Source organism: Osmerus mordax, chromosome 15, assembly GCF_038355195.1.
Source record: "Osmerus mordax isolate fOsmMor3 chromosome 15, fOsmMor3.pri, whole genome shotgun sequence".
Taxonomy (NCBI): Eukaryota; Metazoa; Chordata; class Actinopteri; order Osmeriformes; family Osmeridae; genus Osmerus; species Osmerus mordax.
In genome coordinates this window covers 10,531,589-10,559,328 of record NC_090064.1, presented here as the reverse complement: position 1 = coordinate 10,559,328, position 27,740 = coordinate 10,531,589, and the positions used below count along the sequence as shown (strand labels likewise).

Sequence of the window (27,740 nt, the reverse complement as noted above, 5' to 3'; positions counted from 1 at the left end):
TAACAATTTGTTCACTCCCACCCTCAAAACCACCTCACCTTTGAATCCATAATTACACACACACACACACACACAACTCCCTATTACTTACATGACACATCCTATGAACATGAGTTACTGCCAGACATTCCTGTATGAGTTCAGAACAAACCGAAGCTATTTGGCCCCCCGTCCGTCTTCCAAACCAACTGGATCAACAGACCGATCGCCGCGGTAACTGATCTGAGCGGACAGGAAATCCAACAGCGTAACCCGACCGACCCTCTCATTGGTGCACACCGTGACGCCAAAGCAACCCCGCACAGATCCGACTGTGATCAGGTGACACGACACACACACACACACACCAGAAACCATGTCCTATATATACATTGCCTGCACTGCCTCATCCCTACATACAAAGCATTAGCCTACTCAAACGCAATGCTGCTCCTACAGCAGGTACAGAACATGACTGATGTTCCTAACCTTCACAAAGGGGGATCGTAGGGCTACATACAGTATATCCCTCAGGGTTCCCATAGGATGTTTCACAGAAAGACAGTCACTAACACAATATGGTAAACAGCCGGGGAGGGGGGGGGGGGGGGTCTGTCCATGTGATCTCATTTGTCATTGACCTTTCTGGTTCGGTGAATCCCCTCGACATTTCACCTAAAATACCCCTCGCTGTGCTCAGGGTTAGCCGCATGTACAGCAGAACCCCCCCATGGCCCGACACCATATCAAATTCTCTTTCTTCTTCTCCAAATAGCCACCGCCACAGTCTGAGTGCTGGATATGGGGACTGATGGGGGAGGAGGAAGAGCAGGTGTGTGCCGTGAGAGCACACTGGGTCCCAAAGAGGGACCCTCTTCTTCAGAAACACACGCACACCTACACAGATCAACCCAGACATCCATAGACACTTACAAAACAGCCCCAGGCCCAAAATAGATCTATTGGTGAATAGTGTGTGTGCATGCGTGTGTGTGAAAGAGATGCGTAACCCCTCATGCCCTAGGCTTAGGCGGTCTGCATTAGGTAACACCTACTACCTAATGGGAATGTGTGTATGTGACAGACTTCTGGGCCTGTCCATACAAAGGCCTGAACACTGAGACTCTCTGTGGCTTACATGACTTAAGTAGGTGTGAGTGATTTGATGGTGTGTCTGAATGTGAATGAACTAGTCTGTTTGTGTGCGCGTGCGTGCGTGCGTGTGGGGAGGGGTCATATGTGAGAGTCAGGGTCTATGTGCCATGCACAGATGACCAGGACCCCCCCCCAAAAAAAGAACACACACACACCCTGTTTCCACTCCTATGCAGCACATTGAGGTATTCAGATACCAGATAACCCTGACACCAATGGAGCCAGTCGACACACATTGTCAGGACTCGCTCACACACCAACATTCAACACCAGAGCTGTGAAAGTGGCGGTTTCCCTAGCACCATTGTGTCCCGGGAAGTGCATTACCTCACAGCCATGGTGTGGCATTGTCTCTGACGTGCGAGTGTGAGACAGTGAGGCCGCTGACGCTGATGCGGGGCTGCGTTGTGCAGATAGGGGCTATCTGTTGGGTCTAGAGTGCTTCTTCACACCAATGCTAGGACCAGGGCACACTTATCCTGTTTCAGAGAGGATAAGCATATTCTGCTTCCCAATAAGGAATAGATACCACCACACATCCTGTGATTATTATGATGGCATTGCCCTGGGCAGCATCGACTTTGCTATCATGCCCTAGATTTGAAGGAAAACTACTGCCTAAACATTATTTCAAGGCAAAGTAAAAAAACTAAAAGTAACTAGCTAGGAATAAGCTGTATTGCAACAGCTTTATATATAAATGTACTTCATTGAGACACCATGCTACCTTATTAAAATTATACAATTCCATCAGTCCAGGTAAGACCAGACAGGAGAAGGAGCTCACTCGTTTGGCACTTGTGGTCTCACCAACTCTTGAATCCCTCTCACACTGTCACAAATGTTTTCCCCTTTAAATTATACCTGCTGCAGAGAAACAATATTGCTAAAAGCCTCCTGAGCAACAAAAGAGTTTCTTTGAAGGAGCTCTCTCTCTCTCTCTTTACCCCTCTTCTCATCGTCGCATCATTTATTTGTGTGATAAAGGTTGGCAATGGATCAGGAGAATTCCAACTCAAATTAAGTTGGTTCGGGGTTTTGAATAGCGAGCCAGGAATTGTCTGATGCCTTCTGGAATTGAGTCAACATGTTGGTTGATAATGTGGTATTTTAATACATTGCCTCGTATTGTACCTGATTGCTAAACAGATTCTTGTAGGTTCCTATTTCCCTGTAACCACTATGAGGCCACCAAAAACAATAAATAATAATAACACCACTTCCACCTTTACTCATGACCAAAACAGTCTGCAGGTCTCTCTACCTTTACTCCTTTGACCTGTGTTACGCATTTAGATTTGAATGATCCATATCATGTGTCGATTAAGCTCCATTGGGAAAAGTGAACTTATATCTTTGATATTGAATATTAGCTTCCCAGGAATGCGGTAATAGCCTGGGAAAACTAGACCACAGTCAGATTACCATTTATCAGTCTCATCACACACAAGGCCTGACCTTTGAATAAGGTTATCATCATTAGCTAGGCTAAAGTGCACGACCCACGCTTTTGTCTCCAAGCATCTGCTCGGCCGCCCAAGCAACAAAATACCGTGAAAGGGTGCATGTATGTCACAAAGATCGCAGTGTATGCCTAAAACTGAATGTAAACGCATAATTGAAATGTGCATCTTAGAAAGCCAATTTTCAGAATCCCAGAAAAGATTTGAAAGTCTGAATCTGGTTTCGAAGATAGGCTACTCTTTTCTGCGCTTTTTATATGCATGCCTTTGTCCATATACTTAATTCAAAACATGCCACAATAGATGTGCGCTTACCAACAGCTGCTGTTCAGATGTTATCTATTCTGGTTCTGATTAGCCTATTGATTACGTTTTCACGGAGAAAGTATTTTCCCCGCATCAACTTTGGAAGGATTGAACACCACACTGACAGACACATTTTGTAAGCGGCCAAAGAATGCCTGAGGTTGGGGTTACCCTACAGGGGAAACCGAATGTGGGGGCAGGGGTCCTTAGACCAGACTCAATAGACTGCTGAAATACAAAAGACTTTAATCCATATTCATTCACAACAAAAGAGTCTGATTCGAAATTACTAAGCATTCCCAGGCTTCAAGAAGCATTCGTGAGTCTGAATCATCACTGATTTCAAAGAAATTGAAAATCGATTGAAGGCTACTGGAAACTCCGGACACATATTTATTGTTTAAATAAGAGTCCAAAATCATCGCATATGCTATCGACAATTAGGCCTATTGACCCAATCCCGTTATTTGGTGGCAGGTTGGCTATGTATAATAACAGCGCGAAACGTTGATAACCATTTACCAAAAACAACCTTGCAAAGGCTACTTGCGACACTAAATACAGCCACAAACCAAACCATATCGTTGAAAGACAACCTTTCTTGAAGGAAAAGTAATGTAAACCTTGGATGATCGCCTAAGCAAACAACATTGTTCGCGGTGAACACACTACAAAGTGAGCTATTTAGCAACAGCAGCAAAGTAGAAACTCAGTAGGAACAATATCCTAGATTAAGGGGAAAAAAATCCGCAACAAACAATCCATACAGATACAAACTACAATACCTGCAGTTGAAGTCTTTCTTCTCGTGAAACCCACCAACCAAAATAACTGTTTAGTAGGAACTTTTTTCTCCTGCTATTTCAGGATGCACACTCTTGAGGAGTAGGCGACCGTACAGACTGTAGTCTGCGGATTCGCAGTCCCCCGCCTCTTTCACAACCTACCCAACGCTGTGCTAGGAGAACGCACTCCCACCCCGCCCGTCGGCCTGCCTTGATGGACTGTACACTGCAACACTCACGGTATGCCCTCTCGCGGCTCACCAAACCTCTCAGTTGGACCGATGATAGTATATGCAGGATATGCATCTGTAATTAAATATATGGGTTCAATAGACAGCATAGCTAACAAGCATTTAAATGAGAATATTCTCCCAATGAAGATAACATTTACACAGGTTTCCACAAATGAGACATCGAGTTAATCATGAATGAGTGAGTGTAGATTCATAATTCGGTTGTCACGTCATTTGGTAGCCACACTGAGACTGGACTGGTTATTGGGTATGGCTTTGTTCTGTTCTGGCATGACATGCAGTAGGTGAAAACGTATTACTTTGCATGTTAAGCCAAAGCGTACAATTGATGCGTTCCAATCTAAATCATAATTCCATTATGGAAAGAAAGCTTTCAGAGCGACCTCTGCTGGCGTGATAAGGTTAGCACACGAAATCAACTGTGTTGAAGGCTACCAGAATTAACCATTTCTGGACTGGTCTTTCTGTATGCAAATTAACTTCTCACTCACAGAAGTTATTCACCCAGCAACATGTTAGTCTTCTTCCATCTTTATACAGTCCTGCAATTGCTAAGACAAATATACTGAAGGTTCGGGAAGAAAATAACTGCACCAGTCAGCTCTCATTGAGACTTTATTGGCTTTATCTCGAGGGTAAAAACTTGAGGAACCAAGGCTACAGAAATCTGGAGGATTTACACTGCAATGCATCAATCTCCCAAAGGTTACGCACACGCACACACAAACATACACATGTACAGTGCTGTCCCGAGCAGAGTGAACCGTATTAACTCTGCTACAATCACTTCATTAAGTTATCCACCTAAAGCCAAACCCAGAGGACATCCAGTTGTTTCCTTTAAACAGTTGTCAGAGAGAGAGGTTTGTTTTAGGTAGGGTTCACTTTCAGTTCTACAAGTACATTTCAAAGTGCTTCAGGGTAAATTTGAACTTCATTGAACAAAAAATCATTAAAATAAAACAAAAACAGTTTCTCCCGATTTAGTGTATTTGACCAGTTTTAAATCACAACATTATTTCAACCAAGTAGTTAATCTTTACAATCAGTCAGGAGTTTGTACAAGATCCTGGAGCTACCAATATGACAAAAGCTTCTCTTCCTGAGTGGTTCTGGATAGTTTATTTTCCACTCCATCCACACTAACAGTGAACAACAAAGGTGGTGGTGGGGGGGGTGGGATAAAACAATTTTGGTGGAGGTGTATAAAATGAAATACAGAAGGTAAAACTACAAGTCCCATCTGTCAGCCTGCCTGTAATAAATAAACAGTATCTACCAGCCATAGCACAGAGGTGTTGCTAAAGCAAACAGGCAACCACTGAGGAAAAACCAGACCTTTATGAGAGCCCTCCCGCCTCTACCAAGACCAGCTAGTTCTATCCCAATCTACCATCACATGATTAATCGGTTTGGAGCGACAGAGGAATTGGTGACTCTTGAATGAATCGGACACACAGATTAATTCATCAAATATATAGCTAACAGCAAGAAAGCAAAAAAACTAAACTACTCCAAGTACAGTACAAGTTCAAAACAACACCAAGACGATCCCCCTCAACGCAGGCACATGGAAGACATGAATGTGCACACATCAGATCATCTAATAATCAAACATGATATAAAAAGAGGGGAACATGGGGAGGGTTGGAGAGGGAGGGGTTGAAAGTATATGAGATGATCCCCCTCTCTTTTATAGGACACTAACCGCCGCTAACGGAACTTCTGCCACTCCCCTCCACAGGCCAGAGGATGGGGCAAACAACGTCAATGTCTGGGAGATTTGGAACACACTAGGATCCCCTTAAGGGATTGCTTGCACAGAAATGATCACTACCGCTTTGGCTGATGGTTCCCACTTCACAATAAAGTCTGATACATCCTCCATCGATCCAGATATATAAATAATGTGTCGTCTGTGGTAACTTGGACGTGGAGCCAGCGGGAGTGCGGCGTACGCGCTGGCATGTGCAGAGACGCCTGGCGGAGTGGCGAGGTAGCTCAGTCACGTTCCTCGTCATGCGCTGACATTGGATTGGATATTCTGAGCTCCTCCGCTGTGATGCGGGGAAGCGTCTGGCTGCCTTCCTGCCATCCGCCTCTCTTCACAGTCCAATCGTTCTGTCTTCTACAGTAGTGCATTGAACTAGCCAATGATAAAATATGTGCTATACAGGATTTGAACCCCCAAAAATAAGATGTAAAAAGAGCTATAAAAAAAACAAAACAAAAAAACACACATTCAGTGCTCACACTGCGAGAACAGTAGTTTCTTTTTTATAAGCCTTTAACTTTTAAACAAGTTTGTTGACTCAGCCAGGAAGGGTACTTTCAGTACATTAATTATTATTACCATAACCTGCAGACAATCTTCCTCTATATCCTTTCCTCTTTCTTTGAGTGTTTTTTCTTCTTTTCTTCAGTTAACCCACAAGGTTACATTCATCTTGGCACAGTAGACTCAAATCAGAGGACGTGAACAAATTCGGTGCAATCAAAATGGAGCCATGGGTGTTAATAGACGTTAATTCTTTGTCGGGATTGCTCGTCATGTTTTATAATGATTATTTCATGATCAATTTTGTGCTGGGCAGACTAAACGAGCTCAAGGGGAGAAACTGCCCCACCCAGGACTTGTACGTGTAAACCCCACGTGCGGGTGTGTGTAGGTAGTGTTTAGCTTGTGTGTCGGAGGAGTCGTCCCGTGAGACAGGACACTGTTCTGGAATGGGAGCGTCTCTGGGGGATCTTTGCGTCTCTCTCTGTTCTGGTGTTTTTTCTTCAGCAGCTGAGGGCAGAGAGGGAGAGAGAAAGAGAAAGAGAGAGAGACAGACAGAGAGAGAGAAAGCAGGTTGTGTTAGAGGTGTGGACAGGCCCGGTGCTGTGTAGACCGGGTTAACAGGTGGATTAGGGCACCGCCTCCTCCCGCACTCACTTCTCCTGCTGCTTGTTGGCTCCGCCTCCTCTGATGCCCACTGCCGGGCTGTTCTGGATGAATCCGGCCCGGTGGACGTTGGGGTGGGTGGGGGAGGCCACGGGGGGCTGTCCTGGCCGGATGGGTTTGGCTGGGAAGAGGGAGGACAGGGACAACACACAGCGGGGGTTAGACCCAGTCTGGGGACCCAGGTCAGATCAGTCACAGGGACATTAGTCACAGTGTGCTTTGCTTTGGAGTGCCATACATCCACACGGGAAACACACACCCAATGAGAGCAGTCCTCAAAGTGAGTGTGTGCCGGATGTGCATTCATTTACCCTTACATACGTGTGTGTGTGTGTGTGGGCCCAGCCTCACCGATCTGAGCGGAGTGGCCCCTCCTGGCCATGTTCTTGGCCCTCACGGCCTCCTTGATGCGGTCCACCTCCGTCTGGTAGCGCTTGCGGTCGCGGGCGGCGTTCTCCTTGGCCTCCTTCAGGGCCGTCTCCAGGGCCTTGACCCGCTCCGCCGTGGCCCGCAGGCGCTTCTCTAGCTTGGGCAGCTCGCAGCGCAGGTCGGCGTTGTCGCGGACCAGCTGGGTGAGGGGGGGTGGAGAGTGTTACTGCTGGATCGCTTCAGCTTGGACACCACCGGGAAGCAGTATGCAGTTCACAGATCACCTGGTTGAAACTAAGCTTACAGTGTGTGTGTGTGTGTGTGTGTGCATGTACCTGCTTGTGGACCTTGGTGAGCTGTTCCAGGTTGTTCTCCAGGAAGGAGATCTTCTGTTTCTGGGCGGCACTGCCCCCTGTGTCATCAGAGTCCATCTCAGCACTCTGGACGGACACACAAGACTGGAGTTCAACACTGGGCGACCACAACATCGACATACTGCATTCAACCCAGGTTGAACAAGAAAGCCAGTTATATAGCAAGGCAGAGGCTGTAGGGAGGAACTGATTGAGTCTTCTTTATCTATTGTGACACACTCAAATCAATAGAACTTTGAACCCCCTCTCCCCCCCTCTCATTTTTGCAGTCATTGTAGATTCCAAAACAGTTCATTTTCCACCTCTGGCGATGGCTCAGTCAAAAATAAGCATGTTGTGAAGGGACACGGAACATCGCCGTGAATCCAATGTTGTCATTCCCAGCAGCTGAGAAATCCCATGCTGCCACCTGGCCGCTACGCTAAACTGGCAGGGTGGATCGCATTCTCTCAGATTCCAGAGAAGGATGTTTTCCGACTCGGTTGGGTTTTCCTGTAGGGAGGGGGGGGGGCGGGGGGGGCTCGGTACCTTACCGGGGAATGTGAGCGAGCCCCAACAGCATATTTACATGCGCTGCCTTTGAAGAAGAGCTGACCTAGTTAACGTCACAGACACATCTCCTCCTCAGACTTAGAACAAGTGATGGACATCTAACAGGGTGTGTGTGTGTAGTCTACCCTGCGTCGATAAAGAATGATTGATTCCGTTCCAGTCTTACCACCTTGAGGGAGGATATTTTACAAAGGCCAATAATAAATGATGCATGCCTGTGTTTGTGTGAGTGTGTAGACCTGTCTGAGTGTGTGTGTACCTTCTTGACCCTGGTGGCCAGATCCTGGACAAACAGCTTGCGGAGGTTGTGGAGGGTCTGCAGCTCCTTGGCCTGTATGGAGACAGGGAGTTTAGAGAAACACACAGACACACATACACACACACACACGTGCATAGACACACACACACACACAGCAACTCACCACTGTCTCCTCCAGTCCTTTCAAGTCCTGTCTGGCCTGCTCCCTTCTATCCTGCATCACCCTGGAAACAACCCAAACACACACAAGTAAGCACACAAACAAACACTTCTATATTGTTGTGTGTGTGTGTGTGTACATACGTGAGCTCGTGCAGCTTGCGGCTCTTCTCCTGGTCGGTGGTCTTCAGCTTCTCGTGCTCCACCCTCAGTCTCTGCTGCTCCAGCATGATCTTCTGGTTCAGACTGGACACACAGCAAACACCAGTAAACCTTCTGGACTCGGGTTGTGTGTGTGTGTGTGTCTACAGGCGTGTGTGTGTGTGTGTTCTTACTCCTGGAGGTCGGTGATGAGCTTCTCCTTGGTGTCCAGTTCATCCCTCAGGTTGCTGATCTGCTTCAGGTGACTCTCTCTGTGGGACTGGATCTGCTTCTCCACGGCATCCTGACACACACACACACACACACACACACACACACATGTTTACCACCACAGGAATCATGCTTTAACCAGCCAAAGGTTGTAAAATCATTGCATTAATTCTTTGGTATAGTCTTTTTGGATGCGTGCTCGTACTTTGACTTCATTGGCTGACTGGACCTCGTTCTCCTTCTCCAAGGTGTGGACTTTCTCTGTGAAGGAGGGAGTTTGTGTCAGTCCCTATATGACCACTTGGTGGCGCCAGCGGCGCGATAAATCAGTTCTCTCTAATCCCCTTCACTGAGATTCACGCATTCAATTCCTGTTGACTTTACTCATCATCAAATCACATCATCAAATCCTCTCATGGTGGAATGTGAGGCATGCATTTGAGTTGAATGGGTTTGGGGTTGGATGAGGTGAGTGATGTCAGTCCCTGGAGTGCGGCGGTGTGTTCACCCTGGGCGCTGATCTTGACCAGCTCCTCGTTGAGGGAATCCACGTTCTCCTCCAGCTGCCTCTTCTTCTGCTCCACGTTCTGCAGGTACTCCGTCAGAGACTTGATCTTCGCCTCGTGCTGCAGGCGAGGGGGGGGGGGGGGGGGGGGGGGGGGGGGTAGAGACAGGTCAGCACTTGTGGATAGAACATGATTCAGACATCCCCAAATGCAGAACCGGAGTCGAAATGTAATCTGCGCATCGTGCTAAACAAACTGTTCCCAGCGCTGTGACTGAGGGCGCGCTCCCCCCCCCCCCGCCTATGAGCTTCCAGCCAGCGGTGAGCCGGCCGTTACCTGGGAGATGCGCAGCTGGCAGGCGGCCAGCTCCTTGTCGTTCTCCTCCATCTTCTGGGTGCTGTCGGCCTGCGCGCTCTCCAGCTGCCTGCTGCGCTTCACCAGGGTCTTCACCTCCGACTTCATCTTGCTGATGTAGAGGCGCGCCACCGTGAACTCCTCGTCTATCAGCCCGCTGCTCTCGTGTTGCTGCGCGGGGTGTGTGTGTGTGTGTGTGTGGGGAGAAGTGAGCGGGAAAAATATGCAAGTAAAACATGTCAGGTTTACTGTTCGGCAGACGTGTTGCACAACCATTTGGTTCTTTAAGCTATTGTAGTAATCATCAATGATCAGTGTATAAGAGACGGGTCCCTCCAGGAAGCATGCTTCCAGTAGCATCCCCGTCTCACGCCAGGACTTCCTGGCGGCCCAAGAGACCGACCTTGATGTCGTTGCTGCCAACGGCGATGCCGATCTCCGCCAGGTCCTTGAGCAGCGAGGACATCATCTCCGTCACCCTCTTCTTCTGGTGGTTGGTCATCTCCTTCAGCTTCTGCAGCTCCGAGTCGATGGAGGCCAGGATGCTCTGGAGGAGAGAGGCGCAGGGGAAGGACGACGTGAGGAGAAAGTTGTAGCATCTGTCTAGCTAAGTTTTTCTTGTTTTTGTTTTAGTGGAGTGTGAATGTTGAGGTGGGGGTCCCTGTAGCAGAGGGGAGAGGGAAGCAGGGGGAAGAGGGCGGGGGGTGATTGAAGCTTTTTGAATCGGTCTCTCACCGACTTCTGGTTGAGCTCCTCGCTGAGAGCCTCGAACTCCTTGGTCTTGTCCTCCACCTCCTGGCTCTTCTGGTCGTAGTTGACGGCCAGCTCCTCCAGGGCCTGCAGCACCTCCTTCACCTCGTCCTTGGACGCCTCGTTCTCCGCCTGCAGGCGGTTCAGCTCCCCCTGCAGGTTGTTGTGGTCGCGCCGCGACGAGGCCAGCAGCTACGGAGGGGGGGGGGGGATCATGTCGTTCATGATCACGAGTCACGCCAAGACACACCAGCTAAGGTAGCATCGCCTCGGCCTTTCTAACTCGATAGACGCGGCCCAAAACTCAGGACCTATGTGGATCTCAGGTGTATGCTGCTGTGTGGGCTGAGAGCCAGACTCCAGACCCCTCATGAAGAGCTGCTGTGCCCCCCTGTGGAGGAACAGGCTCACTAATAACAGACTGATGGGGTTGATGGGGGACAGAGGCTAGGACTGGTGGGGGTGGGGGGGGGCGTGTGTGTGTGGGAGGAAGAGGGCTAACCTCCTCCTGGTCCAGCATCTGCTGCTTCAGTTTCTCGGCCAGCTGGCTCTGCTGGTTGATCTCATCATCCTGAACACAAGGAGGGGTGGAAGAGAGGGAGGGGGGGGGAGAGAGAGAGAGACAGAGAGAGAGAGAGAGAGAGAGAGAGAGAGGGAGAGGGAGAGGACACACCGGTGGATGACACGTCTTGGGATAATTAACAGCTGCTCGGAACATGTCGTCGTCCTTCAGGTGAAGAAATTTAAACCCCGACAACTACTCCAGACTGCCACCCCCCCCCCCCCCTCCTCCTCCTCCCACCTTGTCATCCAGCTGCTTGTACAGCTTGGCCAGCTCCGCCTCGCACTTCTCCTTCTCGGCGTCGGTGAGCCGCACCCCCGGGATCCCCGCGGGCGAGGGCGCCATCTTCTCGTTGTTCACCACGTTGTCCAGAGCCTGGACCTCGGCGTGGGCCTTCTCCTTGTCGAACTGCTCCTCCACCGGCACACTCTCGCCTGCAGGGGGGGGCGACACGCATGAACAGGCGACAACATAGCCGCGCAGACCCTGTGCGTGTCTAATAAGAAGCGGCCGTGAGCAGACAAAAGATTCTTTCTTTGGTATCCAGGCAACAAGTTGGTCTGATTTCCTGTTTGAGCCCAAGAGAGGACGACCATGACTCGGCGATAAAGTCACTCTAGTTCTGCTGAGAATAGGGGACCAAATACAGGCGGAGAGGGGCGTTTGTTTCGAGGTGGCCAGCCTCCCCATCCCATCCAGGCTTGGGGGAGAGGGGGGGGGGGGGGGGTTAGCGCTCACCGTTCCTCCAGCGGTTGAGCTCGCTCTCCAGCCAGGTGACGGTGCTGCGCAGGCTCTTGTTCTTCTCCTTCTCCCTCTCGTACTTCTTCTTCCACTGCTCGGCCGTCAGCTCCACGTTCAGACACACCGTGTTCTTGATGGTCTTCGCTCTGAGGGGAACACACACACACACAGACACACACGGTATATGTGAGCGGAAGGGCAGGCTGTGCGTGTGAGAGTGTGTCATGTGTGTTCCAGGCCCCGCGGGCACACCTCTGTCCGAACATGAGGGTGGACTTGGACTCTGACTCGTTGTAGGAGGAGGGGGAGCAGCAGATGACGATGGTGGTCCGACAGTTGCCCCCCAGGGAGTCCTGCAGGATACGGGTCATCTTGCTGTCTCTGTAGGGGATATAGGACTGGGGGGGGGGGGGGGGGGGGGTTAGAACAGCCTCCAGAGTGCAGTTACTGGTAGCTATGGAGCAGTTCTCGCAACCGTGGATTTATATCTTGTGAGCAAAGCTTTCCTAAAACCTGCTAGCAATACTGCGTTTTGGATTCTGTACACCAATGCAATCTCACCGTGCCTTCTGCCAGCGCTGAGATCACATTGCCCAGCGATGACAGCGACTTGTTGATGTTTTTCGCTTCGTCCAGAACGGCACCCTCTGCTCCGGTTTTACTGACCTGCGCTCATGCACCGGACACACAGAGTAAGAAACAAACACAAATGTCGAACGCACGAACACAGCGTCTCACATACACACAGTCACACACAAGGTCACATGCACACAGCATCACACACACACACACACACACAGTCACACATTATTTTAGGCAAGCAGCACAGACCCAACAAACAGGTCCTTGTGACAACTCTAGAACTTAGATCGTATCATCTGAGAGAAGATGGACATTTACAACCTGCAGATAAAGACCCTCGACACACAGGGAACACGTTCTGAACACCACCAGATAGAGGAGTCAATAAGAACCGTGCATGATAAGTTGTGACAGTAACCAGATTATGACAAGAGGGTGACAAGAGAATGTTAATGTCTTTGGTGGGAGCTTAATGCCATCCTTGGCTTATCGTCAACTTATTTGATGAGGAGATTATGAAGACGTGTGCATGTGTGAGGGGAGGCAGCGGGCGCTTCCAGCTCCTGTACCTGCATGTCCGTGCGGTGAGCTAGCTAAGGATGCTAACACATCCCCTTGTTGAGGGGTTGTGGTCTCTAAGGGGAAAGGGTGTGTGAACACGGAGTGTCTGTGTGATGAAATGGCGTTAGGAGGCAGAAAATTAGAAGACAAAAAAAAAAACTGTCTCCTACTTTTTCGCTCCCGGCCAGATCGACGAGGTAGAGTTTGCCGCTGAGCTTCTGCTCAGTCTGAGTGTTCTCCTGCTTCACGTTGATGAGGAAGATGCTGTGACTGCGGGAGCTGTGCTCGTTCATGTCTGCGACACACACACACACACACGCGCGCGCACACGATAGGAGTTGAGGGCCTCTATCCAGTCACTTTACTCATGCAACATTTCTTCAGTGTTTACCGAGTGGCTGGATGGAACTTAGTACGAGTAGGGATAAGCTAGGCCTCCACCTCCGGAGAGTCAGGAGATGTGGTGAGGTGGAACCCATGAGAGACAGCAGGGGCTGGGGGGCTGAGGTTGGAATATGGGATGTTTGTGGAGGTTTGTGGGAGACGGGGGAGGGGGGTGCTCACTTGTGACGGCCACGTGCCTGTTGGACTTGCCCTCATCGATGGTGTCCATGACCTCCTCAGGGCTGCATACGAATCGCTCGGTACACCCCTGGAGACAAGGGCCACACAAGGAACCACTGTTTTCAACGGGCACAGCAATATTGGCTTCCACAATGGGATGATTATTATTGGGATATGGGAGGAGGGGGACTGTGTTGTTGGGTAACGTTGACGATCAATGAGAACACTAAAATGAAGACCTTTACTTCTACCCCGTCATGCACTCATGTTCTGCGTGTCATATCTAGGCCCAGACTTTCCAGTAAACCAGGCTGTACTCGGGGTTCCTATAAAAGGAGGTTCTCACCTTGACGTACGGCACCCTGTTTTTGTCCTCGTGCACAGACAGGTTGGTCTTTGATACTGTGGATGAGGGGAGTCAGATGAAGACACTGTGTTTCACGGTTATTCCGTGTTTCATGGGGTTGGATTGTCTTGACTGTTAACATTGAATGCCTCAACAGTATGTAGGACTAGTACAAGAAAAGAGCTATGGACAAATGCTTAGTGACAGAGCGCTTACATACCATCCAGCAAGTCCCTGATCTTGTCCAAGTAAATCTCAAAATAGGAGACCTGTAAAGGAGAGATTTGGTTACCGAACAACTAAGAGTAGCAGACTTCCTACATTAATTATTTTCAACTTCCCTGAACACGTGGGCTTCCTAACAATCTTCAGGTCTATGCTATCAATGCTAACTTGCCGTACCTTGATATGAAACTCCAGGTTCTCGTCCATGGAGTAGATATAGTTGAAGATGTCCTGGACGATCCTGGGGATGATGCCCATACCATCTTGATCATGGAGGTTCCCCTGTACAGACCCCAGACATATCATTAACCATCTGTAGGTTCACTTTGTAGTAGGAGTCCAGTAACACTACTGGTTACTGGAAGAACCAACCACATTAGAACCAACAGCGGCTAACTCGTAGCTAGCCCTAGCGCTGACCTCCATTGTGTGCGTTTTCCCAGAGGAGGTCTGCCCATAGGCAAATATGGTACCGTTGTAGCCATCCAGGACATCTGTAGAGGAAGAGGATATGGAAATTATTTGAGTGCTAGTGTGAGGGCAGGCCAAACCTGTGAGTTCTGGAATTTGTCTACTGTCACCTTGACACCAGCGTTTGCTGCTAAAGTTACCAAACTTGTGCGTGGGTAACCCAGGCATACCTTTGACGATCTTCTGAGCGCACGCCTCGTACACTTGCTCCTGCGACGTGTTGGACTGCAACACACGGTCAAACATGTACGGTTTGCCCTGGAGACGAAAACAATTAGGTCAGAAATGATTTCGAAAAGACAAGACAATAAGTAGGTCCAACTCAGAGGCATGTCATACTGTGCCTCCAACATTTAAATCTATATCTACACAACCCCCACTACAAACAACGTACGTGTCGAACAACTCAAACCGCAATGGAAGTGTACAGGTACACCATTAATAGTCTGACCATTAGCCGTCTAGTTGCTGGCTCTTGAGAACCACTGACAGACCACTTTCACAAGTTACAACACTCATTCCAAATCAGGTTAGTCAGTGAGGAGATGGAGATCTACAGTCTAACCTTTCTAAGAGCTCTGACAAGACCAGACTAATACCCAGAGACAGCTAGCCTATAAACATCCCCATCTGTGTCTGTTTAATATGCAAAGGGTCTTACTGGCTGCAACAACAGACGCTGATGTGCGTCTGTATAGTCTAGTCTAAATTAGACAAAGAAGGGACAAAAACAAGGAGCTAAACAGAAGGATTCTTCATGATAGGCTTAGAGATGTGTCGTACAGACAGCAAGAAGACAGACTGGAAGAGAGGGAGATTTGTGTTTGCTGATTCTGAAGCTGTGTTCAGGCCTGGGAAGCCACGGAACACAGCAGCGGGCCGGGACACGGGTGGTCTGGTGGGATTTAGGGACAGCATTTGAAGGCCCCATCAAAGCCTTGTCTTGGCAGTACATAGGCCTACTGCATACGCTGATTCAGCAAGACTTACCACAACCGAAGCTGCAGCACAGATGCAGGTGGCTCAGTCTAAGCTGAAGGCACAGGAGGAAGAGGTGCAAAGAATTTCTCTGAGATGATGCAGTGACCGTGCCGACGAGAAAAAAGCTGTTCCCCTGCCTGCAGCCAGCCTGCTAGTTGGTGGACTGTTACCCAGACACAGCCTGCTAGGTGGTGGACTGTTACCCAGACACAGCCTGCTAGTTGGTGGACTGTTACCCAGGCACAGCCTGCTAGGTGGTGGACTGTTACCCAGACACAGCCTGCTAGGTGGTGGACTGTTACCCAGGCACAGCCTGCTAGGTGGTGGACTGTTACCCAGGCACAGCCTGCTAGGTGGTGGACTGTTACCCAGACACAGCCTGCTAGGTGGTGGACTGTTACCCAGACACAGCCTGCTAGGTGGTGGACTGTTACCCAGACACAGCCTGCTAGGTGGTGGACTGTTACCCAGACACAGCCTGCTAGGTGGTGGACTGTTACCCAGACACAGCCTGCTAGGTGGTGGACTGTCACCCAGACACAGCCTGCTAGGTGGTGGACTGTTACCCAGACACAGCCTGCTAGTTGGTGGACTGTTACCCAGGCACAGCCTGCTAGGTGGTGGACTGTTACCCAGACACAGCCTGCTAGTTGGTGGACTGTTACCCAGGCACAGCCTGCTAGGTGGTGGACTGTTACCCAGACACAGCCTGCTAGGTGGTGGACTGTCACCCAGACACAGCCTGCTAGGTGGTGGACTGTTACCCAGACACAGCCTGCTAGGTGGTGGACTGTTACCCAGGCACAGCCTGCTAGGTGGTGGACTGTTACCCAGGCACAGCCTGCTAGGTGGTGGACTGTTACCCAGGCATAGCCTGCTAGGTGGTGGACATGGAGGAGAAGATGAACTCTGGTTGTGAATGACATCTGCAGGGACCTCCCTGGTGCGCTTACATGCATGTGCACCCACACAGAGCCCCTGGCAAGCTCCTGGCAAGATCCAGCCTATCAGCAGGTCTGTGCCTGATATGCAAGGCAGCATTTGGGTAGTCTGTTGCCAGAAGTAAAAAAAGTGGGATTACCAGAGGCTGGACATCACATGGACTGAAGGTTAGAGTGGTCAACATTATTTAAATAAATTCAACAACTGACAGTGAACAATCATGGGGGGGAAGTCAACATCAGCTAAAGAAAGCCTGACTTGAACTGTCAGTGATTCCCATTGTTCTGGGTAAAGGAATTTATCCAGCACCAGGGTTATCTATTTAAAGACAAATGGGGTCAAAGAAATGTTCCACTCCTATTACAGTATTATCCCGTAATACCCCATAGTTCCTCACCTCATAATAGCACCACACCCCTCAACCATCCAGTTGTTCTCACTGACTGTGTCTGTGCAGATGATACCTAAAAGTATCATCTGTCAGAGGTTGGACAAAACCAGTTTCTTTCCACATTCATGCCTCAATGTAAAGGATGAAGAATATCCTGGATTCATAGAATATTTACTGCAGAGCCCTCAAGTTGTGACAAGTTTTGCAATCCCCTATAGGTAAAGGCTTAGTTAAGTACATAGTCTCACACAACTTTCATTTAATTGAAAGCCATTGAGATGCATGCCACACCCTTCAGAACATAGTCTAGCACAAACCAAATGTTGTCTTTAGGTGTCTGACTGGAGTTTGACTTTCAAAGAACCCATTTATATAACACTCCGAGGGTTGAGCTTTGGTTGAGGTAACGTTTTTCTTAGGAACGTGGGAAGTTTGACCCAGCTAACAATTTTACGATTATGAGTCATGTGTAATTGTAAGGGCGTGTGACCTAGCCAAAGAAATGGAGATAGATTTCTATTTTAAATGCATTACTATTCTTCTACCTCGCTTTATGTTTTCTCAAGATACTCAGCTTGCATAAAACACAGAGAAGTAGGCCTACTTTGTTGTAGAAGTTAAGGCAATGAAGCTGTCAATTAATGTCTGTGATGATTGCGTCTTCAACGTGACCGTGCCCATATGTCATGTGTCAACTGAGAGTAGTTAGCCAGTTAGCTAACTAGCCTAAGGTTACCAAGACCAGCCAAAACAACTTCGTGAACTCTTATTTGATGAGACTGTCTAGTCTTATTTCAATGTGATACATTCTCTAGCTAGCTAGCTAGTAGTTGTTGGAGACGTCGGGCCCGTGCGATGATGACAAGCTAGCTAGCTAGTCAACTAGCTAACATAAACTGGGACCATGTAGCCTTCGCTTTCTAAATTTTTCTAGCAAAGTCAAAGTATTGCTTGCTTGCCAGTTAGCCATCTAATTAACAGGCTAAAGTTACCATGTCTGAAAAGAATGATCCCTCGAACGTCATTAAATCGATTAATGTTTCAGCTGGTAGTTGTCAAATTGTCCTTGTAGTAATCTAGCTTACAGTAGCTGCTGTAGGTGCTGTTGTGTAGGCTAAACTAGCAAGCTAACTTTCTATTTCTATCGTATTAATTTGTTTTATCCAAACAATTTGTTGTCACTTGATCATTCAGGGTGGGGTACGGACTGTCAATATCCATACAGTAAACTTAAGAAAAATATGGGTGCATTTTTTATGAAATATCCATAGGGTCACCTACTACTGTACAAGCTAAGCTACAACTAAGCGAAGCAACTGCTAGCTAGCAGGGTGGCAAAAGACTTACCCCAAGTTGTACACTGTCCTCCCCCTGAAACTTGGGGATATATTTGTCCCCTCTCGTCACCTCCGAACTGTTCAATGGCCTAAAACGGCACATCACTTTGATGGTGCATTCGGCCGGGTCCGCCATCTTCGCCTACGTCCACAGATGAACTTACAAGACCGATCCGGCTGCAACACAACAGCACTGCTTGCTATCAATATCTGGCTACAACAAGACAAGTCCTGAGGCAAACCGAGGCCGCACCCCTGAAAGCTTCAATGATGGGCTCGGTCTTTCCTGTTCTCTGACTTGGTCAACTCCAGAGAAAAAATATCAATTATAAGTAAATAATTTCCACACAAATGTGGAAGACATAATGATGCAGCGCCAGCCGACAGTCCGGTCTCGATCCCGTCCTGTCGTGCTCCACTGGATCCACTCACCCAGGCCAGGGTGATCTCAATGTCCCGATGACGTCAGCTCGGGGTCCCACAAGAACAACAAACTGAGTGATCAGGTAAGTTTATTATATTAACCAACTTACATTTGTGTTTCTCAATGTTGTTTAAGGATTTGTTGTTTGGTTTCTATTATTATCATTAAAATTGAAGAAAATAATGAGTATTATATTCTAAATTTTTGTTGTTGCTACTTGCCAAATTTCGAAATTCATGGAAGAAACTATAGTCATCAAAAGCCGTAATTTGTTTTTTAAAGTGATCTGCAACACTATGCTACCTCTTTAAGTTATTTTGTTAAACTTTGATACACATTGTATTTGTATATTCTTTTGGCACTTCTCACTTATATTTGTATGTGTTACTTTTATTAAGTTTGTGCAAATTTGATATCTTTCTATACCTTTCCTTGGCAATAAAACAAACAAACAAACTGTGTGGTCAGTCAAAACCTGTTGGTAGTTCTTAATGTCCTCCACCTTACCCCCACTGCCGTACACCCTCCGACAACAACCTCATGGTGGTAGTCCTGTCATTATCAGGCTGTATGCACAGCAGGCTTATCACAGGACCCCACTGTGCATCCCTGTTCTGCCTGCTCTGTCTCACGGTAGCAAACAGGGAAATCGCAACAGGGAAGGAGAAGTTTGCACGACAGCAAAAGCACTACGCGGCCTGGCCTAACTGTAATTACCTCAGAAATCAGTCAATCAACCATAACCTCAGCAGGGATTGAATGGTGTACGCGGGAGGTAGTTCTACTTTAAATTTACAGGATAAATCTGCATTTTGCCAGTAACAATGAACCCAGCAGGAAACATTAACAAGCTGTTTTATGCAAATGTCAAAGGTATAATTTGTGTCACGGTATAAACGGACTCTATCCTATCCTCCTGTTAAATGACCAAAAAAAATATATCCTTTTCTGAAAGTAAACAGATCTCTGCCGAGTCACGCTGCTGAGTTAGTGCACACCCTTGGCTTGCACAGTTCACAGCACACAGTTGCACAGGTGTTTGTTTAGATAACAAATGAGAGCCTAAGAGAAGATCAATGATGGCAGCATGCAGTGTTCAGACAGACATTCCTCTCATCTAATACATGTGAGCTGTGCCAGCCTGCCAGGCGTGTGCTGTGCTAACAGAGGGCTGGGCTGGGTTCCAGATGAAACAGGTGTGCCCCAGACAAATATACCTCTACTGTCAGCTGTGTCTGGATGAAAGGGACACACACGGGGGGTTTTTGGTCTTTGGGGATAAGGCCGGTGGGCAGACTTACTTCCTTTTTTCCTTAAATGTTCTAGCCCGTTTTCCCTGTATTTCCTTACAGTACTTTATTGTACTGTACATTTGGTGGGATACAGACTCTGATCCTAATTCTTATTATATTCTTATTTAATTAGGATTGATTGACAGAACTGTAGACCCACAGATAATCATTTCTGCTCCCCTCTGCTTGTCAAACACTGCCCCCTGTGATGTGGACGCCTCCTCCCCACTACAACAACAATGAGGACCGACAAGATGAATTGCTTCATGTTTGGCACTTAAACCAAGCATGGATAATGAGATCAAGAGCCGACAAGTTGAATTGGTTGGCAAAATGAATCTCTTAAATATAATTCTTTTCATATAAATGTGTTCTAATCCCTTGTGTTGTCTGCTATTTTTTGAAAAGGTAGAAAAATACATCTTGATATTGAATGGTTTCAGATAGTTTTTGAGCAACACTGTCCTCTCTGCCTTATAACACTCCAGCATCTCTCTTTCCAGCCTAACAACAGCCCCTGTCCTTTCTGCCTCACAATATTTCAGTATTGTCATAATTACAGGGAACCCTGCAATGGCTAATTAGCACAGGCGTCCCAGCAGCCTTATTTATACCAAGCAGCCTGATAATAAGTACAACAGAAACCTCACATACAAACACTCTCCACTTTCATTCATACAGATTCCAAAATATGGCGTAATTGGGGGTGAATAAGGGGGTGGGGGATGCAGACTAATAAACAAAGAATCCCCAAAATATTTCCTTTGTAGATGATTTGTATCATAGCTAATACCATTTGAAACATATCTGTTTTCTGTTTGCAGTGAAATCTACTGAACGTGTTGTGTTGTGTCTCGACAGGATGTAAAAGAAATGCTTGACACACTCTCTTCCATGAGTGTTCTCCAAGAATTGTTGTGCTGATGAGTAATTCATGGCTTTCCTAGTTTTGAGTACTCTCTCTAAACCCAAAACAATGGAAGTCATCTGTTATTTTCATTCCTTTTTCTACACTTTCAATGATGATTTGAAACATCGGATATAATTCCAGAATTCCTTTTCTCTCATTTCTATATTCATAGAGTGGGAGTATTCTGAACATTTAACCTGGCTAGAATCCAGCAAAACTGGGCAGCTGTCCAACGGGTTTGTTTGATTCAACCCATGCATGTCATGCATCCCACGCACACTCTGGCATACAATCAGAAAAAATCACCTAAAAGAGTTTGGCTTGAATGGGTTTCAGCTTTGCTGCTTTCCTTTCAAGACAAGCCATGGTCCTGACTGTTCTGATGTGGCCATAGCATGTTGATCAGGGAACAGGTGGGACTGCAGGCAGCCATAGGGTTGATGTAGCCTTCACCAACACAAAGACAGATGCCTCATGTGTCCCCCTATTCATCTCATGCAGATGGGCTGTCTGTTAAGGCTGTCACCATAGTAACAACACATACACACATCATGTAGACTAGAGATGAATGAATGGATGGATGGATGGATACTGTACATCCATACATCTGAATGAATGAACAGATGAACAGACAAAACACAAATAGACTTAGATTATAAATACACAAACATAAATACATACTGCTCCTGATGCACATAATCATAGGCTGAATGAGCAGTACACCTGAAACATAGGTATATCATTGTCTGCACATTGTTAAAGACAATCAATGAATGATGGTCATTCACATAGTATGAATTGGAGGTATCTTATGGACAATGCAACAACATCCTTTCAGAATGGTCTTAAAAAAGACAATTTCATACAGCTTTCAGTCCACAGAATTGTCACTAAAAACCATCCACCACACAGAGCACATATGTGTTCAGTGGCAATTGGATTTATCTGAAGTTTCTATGGTAACGGTGGGCTGTGCTTGCTTTGCAAATGCTCCTGTTGATTCCAGTGTGTTGTCGGTTGATTGTTTGACCTCTAAAAGGCTAACCTGGCAGTGTAGCATGACAATTGATTACAGAGTCCATAACTTTTTCTGGACCAAAGATTATGTTCCTTCACATGGCACACTTCTTCCTGATAAAGCACATGTTTATAAAAAAAAATCTAAACAGAGACATGATAATAAGAGTTGGCACCATTGTTATTACATTGAGATGTCCTTGAGATCTGCAGAATCCTGAAAACCTTGAAGCACAGATAGAGACTGAAGATGTTGACTACTTAGATACTATGCCTGTAAATAATAAAGCAAAAGCTTCATTTTTTTACACATTTATTTATTTATATACACATTCGTTTTTTAACTTGTGGGACACGATGTGAGCTGTAGCAGGAAGCTCCAGCAGTAACTACCTTTACCACTAGATGGCAGATGGTCCTTCCATTTCAGTAATGCTTTCTTAGAAAACCCCTTGGTGTTTTTTAAAAGTTTTTATTAATGTTTGATATCATTACAATCTATTTCATAAAATACATTTGATAAAATTAAACCATCAAACAAAGGGTTAAAATATAATTAAATTTTATTGTTTTGTTGTTTTTAGTAGTTTTGTCTTTATACTTTAAGTGCACCATTCTGTAATCTTACCAGTTCCTGTCAAAAATAAAAAATACGAATTTTTATTTTACACTCACCCCATTTTCTGTCACTCAATTAATCAAGTAACAATTCACACATGCACACACAGTTCATTCTTTATACTTATTTATTATCCTCTAAGTTAATGAGTCACCATACCTGTCTGATACTTCATCATAAGGATTCTAAAGAGGTAACCTGTCAACAGGTAAACCCTTTGGATTGGATGTTCCGTCGCTTTCCTCTGGGTGTACATTTGATTTGATACTGTGTTGCTGGAGCCTTTCCTCTGGGGGTACGTTTGATTTGATACTGTGTTTCTGAAGCCTTCCTGCTGGGGGCCAGGCACGATCTTGCCTCTGAACAAGCCTTAATCAGACTCATTCAGCCACAGACACGTCGAACTGCAGCATCCAGGGTAGTGTTGGGGCTGGAGAGGCAACGAGCGCTTACCTCACAGCTGGTCCTTAGTTAGCCTGCACTGAGGAGAGGTACTGGGAGAGAGCTCACATGTGATCTACAACATGTATACTGAGCATAAACCTGCCAGCCATACACTAACATTGAAACACTGAGATACAAGGGCTGTGTGGATATACTCAGGGCTTTTAAGTTATCCTGGGTTATGCAAAACAGATTTGAGAGCAAGTGCATGTGTTTTGAATGTGAAGGATCTCTAAGGAAATACAATGTTGTGGTAAATGACCAAGACACGTTTAATTATTCATTAATGCAAAAGTTTGCAAAGGAGCTGTCTAATGGACCAATAACTGTGCAAACATTTGGTCAGCCAATGTAATAGCCGTAATCATGGCTGTCAGCAAGTTGCTAACCAGATTGTTCGTTAGTACAACACATTGGATGATTAGGATGACCAGGTAATCTGCTGATAAATCACCACAGGTCATGTCAAATCTTCCTGCCGCACCAGCCATTGGATGCTTGGGCCTGGTGTTGGTGTCTGCGACGATTAGCCCTTAGTCCTGGGCTAGTTTAGCACCGTTAGCAGAAGGTAGGTCCAGATTACTGTTAAGTAGTTTGTTGAAGACATTGTTCAAGGATTATGTATATTTTAGCTACAAAGAAACCATTGAACAAACAGTGCTCTAAGTTTGTTGCTTTTACATGTACACTCATTCCCTGTCATTTGAAAACCCTTCAGTAGTAACGTGGGTCATGGGTCCAAGAACTCTAAATTCTGGTTTAATAATTCTCCCCAAAAAGGGCACGAAAAAGTATCAAGCCATGAGTAGAACTTCAAAATCATGAAACCACCATCCATCCTATCCTGTCTTATGTGCCTTGGGGCATTTGTTGTTTTTTAGAGTTGGTTTCAAGCTCCATGACTCAGATTTAGAACTCACAGGAACTAGGTGGATTACTGGTGGAAGCCGACAAAAACTAGGTGTGGTTGGCAGCTCTCTTCAAGAGCTGGTAAACACAATTGTTGCTATCAGCAAAAGCTGTCCAGGTAGAGCACTGGGCTAAAGGCTTCTACATGGAGGGCAAAGGACACCAAGAACCAGGACGGTGCTGAGAACCATCATGCGTTCTGGACCTCACAGAACGCATGACGTGCTGAATGGGAAATGGGCTGGATTGGATTTGGAGAGCTGACAAATTGAAGGGGGGGATTAGGTGTGTGTGAGCCACACCAGCTGGCTGCGTGTTCCCCCTCATTAACAGAGGAGGGGTGTGTGTGTCTCTGTGTGTGAGCGTGTGTGTTTGCACAACTGCGTGTGGGGGATGGCTCTCACAGGAATACAGGCAATCCTCTTCACACGTCATTACCTATGACACTGTGATCATTAGATACATACACATCATTTTTACATGATCATTAGCATGCACAACTCATGCGCACACACACTGAGGTGCACACATACATACATAACCCCCCCCCCCCCACACACACACACACACGCACACACACGCACACACACACACACACACACACACACACACACACACACACACACACACAAGCACCATCGCACAACATTTACACAAACATGCAAACAAATTAAACAAATAAAGACCAAAAAAGATCTACTGATCACTGGTGAATGACTGAGTACAAAATTGCAACAGGAAGGGTTTTGTCACAGCTGTATATGGGACACTTACTGGCTTCTAAGCCAAGCATGTGTAGCCATCAAGTCCACAAAACAATTGTGTCAGGTTCCAAAAATAGAGGTTTCAGTGTAAATCCTGAGGCAGTCTGGCAAACAAAACACGCCATTGGGATGAACAATCTTTTGTATTTCCTCAATCTATTTATTGCTTTGCTGAATGCTCTGCAGCATCACATTTGAAAAACACAGTTATAAATGTTACCTCCTGCCCCAACCCCAAATCTAATGGTCCATGTAGAATTTATAAAGCATTTATGTATTTAGTTAAAATCATATTGACTGACATAATAATTGGTACAGAAAATGACCACCTTAGTGGCTTTTCAATCAATACACCGTATGACCAAAGATTTCCCATCCTATCAGGATCTAGTCCCCTGGTGCAGTAAACACATGCAGACAGATGTAGCACATGCACACATACACACACGCACACATGCACTGAACACAAACGAGTGTGTATATGAAAACATCATCAACAGGACATTTTTCTGTCAAGGGCACAACGGCAGGTGAGGAAGAAGTTTTCAACTGTAGTTTTAGTTCATTGTACTTTAAATGTGAAATAAGGAACGAATACTTACACAGACTTCTGTGAAAGATTAAATGAAAGGCAAACTAAGCATTTCACACAATATGAATTTCTCCCACACATGCAAATTAAATGAGAGTTAGAGGCTAGTCAGCAGATCCACTGATCCAATCCTTGTAATTATCTTCAACCTCCTGGAAAACCATCTCATTGATTGACCATTGCCTGACAGGATGTGTCCTTGTGGAAAATTGCTTTGCAAAATTCAGTTTTATTCTTATACTGTTCTCTCATTGATTTCCCGAAGAAAAATAAATGAGTCAATAAGGTATCTCGAGATATGCCTCACAGATGGGCTTCTAACAGGAAAGGAGGAAAGGGAAGTAGACTTCCCTTTGTCAGCTGGAGAGTCAGGACCTGAACAGGCTATGGGTGGCAGGTGCCATTTTATGAACGTAACCTCAAAACCACATCAGGAGCAGATACCTGGCAGGCACGCTGGTTTATCCTGGCCTTTCTCAGTACACTGAAAGACCTTCTTTGTGAGTAGTTCTTCGGAGCTTTAAACATGGTTCGAGGGATAAATTACTATCCCCCTCCTTTACATTTTCAAAGTAGTGCCCTAAGAGAGGGGTCTGTTTGGTGGGGAGTGGAGAGGAGGGAGGAAGGGAGGAGGCAGGTGCCAGGGAACAGTGGGCCTGTTGTGGTGGCAAGCTCTCTCTGTCTCCCTGCACTCATTCTGCTGCACTTATCCTCTCATCCTACAATCTCTCATCCCACAGTCTCTCATCCCACAGTCTCTCATCCCGCAGTCTCTCACTCCCACCATCTCTGGGAACAGGTGTGTGAGTGTGAATCTCTGCCTCCGCCATTCCAAATCTCCATCACTCGCTCTCTCTTTTGTACTGCATCTATTGCCTCTTGTGCATGGCCACAGGAACGACCTTTAATCTGGTTCTGAACTGGCTGGATTAGCCAGAGCCTCGGGTCATGAGGATATCCTGTATCCTGTAGGTCTGAGCACACTGTACTTTCGTTGTATCTTGTCAGACGGGAAAAGAGCATGTCAACCAACGTGAGATGCAACTTTGGGGTTTCAAAACATGTCGGCCATAACATCATACTGCCCAAACGTTTCCTGTGTGATCTAATCTCATGTAAAAGCATGGCAAACACTGATGCTTATTTAAGTACAGAATAAGCCACTACAGAGAAACTGAGAGGACCAAACAACTTTGAGCGGAAGGTGTTCTAACCTCATCACACACACTTGCGTCCCATTAATTTTCCATCTATTTCCTGTCACCAGACCAAAAGCTCAACCGTCTCAGTGTACCATCAACGTCATGGCAACATTGTCAAGGGTAATGAGTTCTGATAGGGCCAATAAAACTCCATTAAACAGTAATCAAAGTTCCATTTAGGTCAGCACTGATTAAATGATCCATTAGGACAATGTAATTCACTGGTGCTGCACTGCTGAGGTCAACACACGACAGAGGGGTATGATCACCTGTCTGTGAACATGTTTCAGATCATACTGAGCAGTATTCAAATGTGCTTCAAGCCTTACTTGTCTCAGGCTGCTGCTGATGTCAGGCTGCGATGGATGGATGGATGGATGGAGGAATAGATGGATAAACTAATGAATTGGATTGCTGGATGGATGGACATATGACAGATGGATAGACAGACACACATACAGATGGACCCTGGACTCGGATGGTTGTGTTGATTCTCAAATGTCCAACGTGATCCAGCTTTCATTTCCACCTTTGTTGACATTGTCTCTGGGAGGACCTTGCTGCCTAGCAACAAAAGCCTGCCGCCGTCTTCAATCTCTCGCATCGAGGTGGTGGAACCTCCCCTTCCTGTCCCTGGAGGGGATGATTGAAAGGTCACAGCTCTCCTCAGCTTGGTCTATCAATGAAAGAAAACACTTCCAGGAAGACCTGTCTGCCTTTCTGTCTGTGAGACAAAGGTTCAGCCTCTTTGGAAGGCCGACGGCCAATGAGAGCCAGGTCCAGCCTCACTCCCGTCGGTCGGTGGTGTGATTTCTGTCCGATAGTAGTTAATGATTTCAAAAGCTTTGGTTTGATGTTTCCACACACCTTGTCACATGAGCACCAGTCTTCTTTGTTGTACGTAGTTCCCTGTGTGACTGCCCTGATTATAGGCTGAGGGAACATAGGGAGGGATGTTGCCACAGCAAGCTGAGAGAACTCGAGAGTGAAGAGGGGAGGTAGACGTTCTCAAACACTGATAGCTGCGGCTATGAGTCATATGCACTAGCAGTACCGGTACTAGCTGTGTGTCTTTGATTCACACCTCTGTCAGCTGTCCAGCTATCCTTCTGACTGGGTGAACAACCTTGTTCTATTTATCTGATGGATCTCTGGTTGATTTCATTATTTCAGAATAAATGTCACAAGACAAGTTCTACTTTTTATTTGAATCCGAAAAGTCAACTTTCTTTTATAGTAAAATGCAGGATGCAGTTACAACAGCATGAATAGTTATGTTAGTT

At 46.6% G+C, this 27,740-nt stretch overlaps 2 protein-coding genes across 4 annotated transcripts in view; both read right to left on the bottom strand.

Annotated features, from left to right (window-relative positions):
• The window catches only part of arhgap12b (Rho GTPase activating protein 12b), a 37,067-nt gene extending 33,341 nt beyond the window's left edge, over window positions 1-3,726 (bottom strand). For all 3 annotated transcript variants that reach the window (XM_067251696.1, XM_067251698.1, XM_067251697.1), the window contains exon 1: window positions 3,689-3,726. The gene's annotated coding sequence lies outside the window, so the exon portion shown is untranslated. The remainder of the gene's footprint in view (window positions 1-3,688) is intronic.
• Window positions 3,727-4,951: 1,225 nt separating this feature from the next.
• Window positions 4,952-18,707, bottom strand: LOC136957425 (kinesin-1 heavy chain-like). Its single transcript, XM_067251348.1, has 26 exons — window positions 18,295-18,707; window positions 14,804-14,891; window positions 14,583-14,656; window positions 14,340-14,444; window positions 14,158-14,206; window positions 13,938-13,993; window positions 13,592-13,679; window positions 13,198-13,322; window positions 12,446-12,550; window positions 12,137-12,282; window positions 11,882-12,030; window positions 11,384-11,577; window positions 11,084-11,152; window positions 10,567-10,773; window positions 10,235-10,378; window positions 9,814-10,002; window positions 9,480-9,597; window positions 9,177-9,232; window positions 8,935-9,044; window positions 8,744-8,845; window positions 8,604-8,664; window positions 8,441-8,512; window positions 7,591-7,695; window positions 7,238-7,454; window positions 6,878-7,007; window positions 4,952-6,730 (listed from the first exon to the last, which is right to left on the bottom strand). The coding sequence occupies exons 1-26, from the start codon at window positions 18,418-18,420 to the stop codon at window positions 6,724-6,726; spliced, it is 2,892 nt and encodes a 963-aa protein (XP_067107449.1). The 5' UTR covers window positions 18,421-18,707; the 3' UTR covers window positions 4,952-6,723.
• Window positions 18,708-27,740: the final 9,033 nt, after the last annotated feature.

Coding starts and splice junctions, on each gene's coding strand:
- LOC136957425 (XM_067251348.1), bottom strand. CDS start 18,420: ATGGCGGACCCGGCCGAATGCACCATCAAAGTGATGTGCCGTTTTAGG. Junction 9,598..9,813: donor GCCAGCTGCGCATCTCCCAG/GTAACGGCCGGC, acceptor CCTCGCCTGCAG/CACGAGGCGAAGATCAAGTC. Junction 8,846..8,934: donor CTCATCACCGACCTCCAGGA/GTAAGAACACAC, acceptor CTGTGTGTCCAG/TCTGAACCAGAAGATCATGC.